At 57.5% G+C, this 1,529-nt stretch overlaps 1 protein-coding gene across 1 annotated transcript; it reads left to right on the forward strand.

The window, feature by feature from the left end:
- The first annotated feature begins 897 nt into the window (after positions 1-897).
- On the forward strand, positions 898-1,529 carry LOC131308517 (uncharacterized). Its single transcript, XM_058335457.1, has 2 exons — positions 898-1,121; positions 1,201-1,529. The coding sequence occupies exons 1-2, from the start codon at positions 1,029-1,031 to the stop codon at positions 1,501-1,503; spliced, it is 396 nt and encodes a 131-aa protein (XP_058191440.1). The 5' UTR covers positions 898-1,028; the 3' UTR covers positions 1,504-1,529.

Here is a 1,529-nt window from a genome sequence, read left to right on the forward strand (position 1 = left end):
GGCAGTTCAACTTGACCTTTGGGGTCGAGGAGCTCTTCGGCGTGTACCTCCTAGGAGTCAACCGAGAGAGCAACCGCTACTATCTCTCGTGCAGAACGGGGTACGACACGTTCCTTGTCGATCGTCTCCCGGATTCTGAGGAGTGGGCAAACATATACTTATCAGTGACCGGCAATTTTATGTTCGGGCCCGGGGAGAATGCTGATACCACAACCAGAGTGCAATTTGGAACCGGGGCTCCTGGTCGGTAGAATTTACTCTTCGGTAAATGTTTCGCATGTTTTCGTTAAGCCTTGCGTATTTTGTACTAATCCCTTGTTTTGATTTTGCCTTGCAGCCGAGGGAATCGTTCAGCAGCTTCGGGAGAAAGCTGACCGAGCCCGAATTACAGCGGCTTTCGCCATCCCGATCACCAGTCGGTACGCTTCGGAGCTACTCGGCTACGTCCCAACCTATACGAGCTTTCTGAAGAAGAAGCCGAGGCAACAGGGGGTACCGCGGGCAGGCCGAGGACGAGGCCGAGGAGGGAGAGCCGGAAGAGGAGCAGGAAGGGGGGAGAGGAGGGCAGGAGGAGAGGACGAAGCCGAGGGAAGCACATCCGCGCCTCAGGGGGTTATACGAGAGGAAATCAATCGAGAGATGCCGGAGAGGACCGGTTTAAGCGCGGAAATGGCAAGAACAGGAACCCGAGAGGTGCTGAACTTGAGGCGCCGAAGGCCTGCTGGCCGGGGCAGGGGGACAGTCCCCGGTACTCCTGGTGCCGGGACTTCAAGGGCGACCCCAGTCTCACCGCAGGAGCCCCCGGAGAAGAGGACTCGGCGGGAGGAGGGAGCCGGAGAAGGTCAGGAGACGATCCTGATCGAGGAGGAATAGGGGGAGCCCGGGGGCGGGGGGGGGGAACCGGTGGAGCAGAGGAAGGCTCCTGGGTCAATCCAAGGGAACTCCCCTGGGCTCCCGAGTTTCGGCATTTTGCTGGCCGGCCGATCCACCACGCCGACAGTGTCAAGAACCTCGGTGTGGCCTTCGGGATGCTCCAAGGAAGCATTCTTCCAAGGGACGCCCGGGCTATCACCGGCTTGACCGAGGACATTACGGCCGAGATAGCTCAGGCCCTCTTCAATGTAAGCTAATGGTTTACGTCCCATTTTCTTCGATTTGAAAGTTTGCACTTGTTGAATTTCCCGTATCTTTTGTTTGCAGGCTGGAGCTCGGGCATTGGCTATCAATGACCGATGCAAAAAGCAGGAAGAGGAGAACGACAAGCTTGCTCGGGAGCTGGCTCAGAAGGAGGAAGACCTCAAGCTGGCTCGGGAGACTTGCGATCTTTACCTGGCGGTCTTCCAAAGATGCGACAGGGAGAGAGTGGAGGCAGAGGCCAGAGCCGCCAAGGCCGAGGAGGATGCCAATACACTGCGAGTCACCCGGGCCACAGAGGTTGACTTTGCGAGGAAGAGGGGCTATGATGAAGGTTGGGATGCAGCCGGAGTAGAATACAAGAAATAGGTTCGGGAAATTGAGGCTGAGCTGCA

The sequence above is a fragment of the Rhododendron vialii genome, chromosome 11a, assembly GCF_030253575.1.
Source record: "Rhododendron vialii isolate Sample 1 chromosome 11a, ASM3025357v1".
NCBI lineage: Eukaryota > Viridiplantae > Streptophyta > Magnoliopsida > Ericales > Ericaceae > Rhododendron > Rhododendron vialii.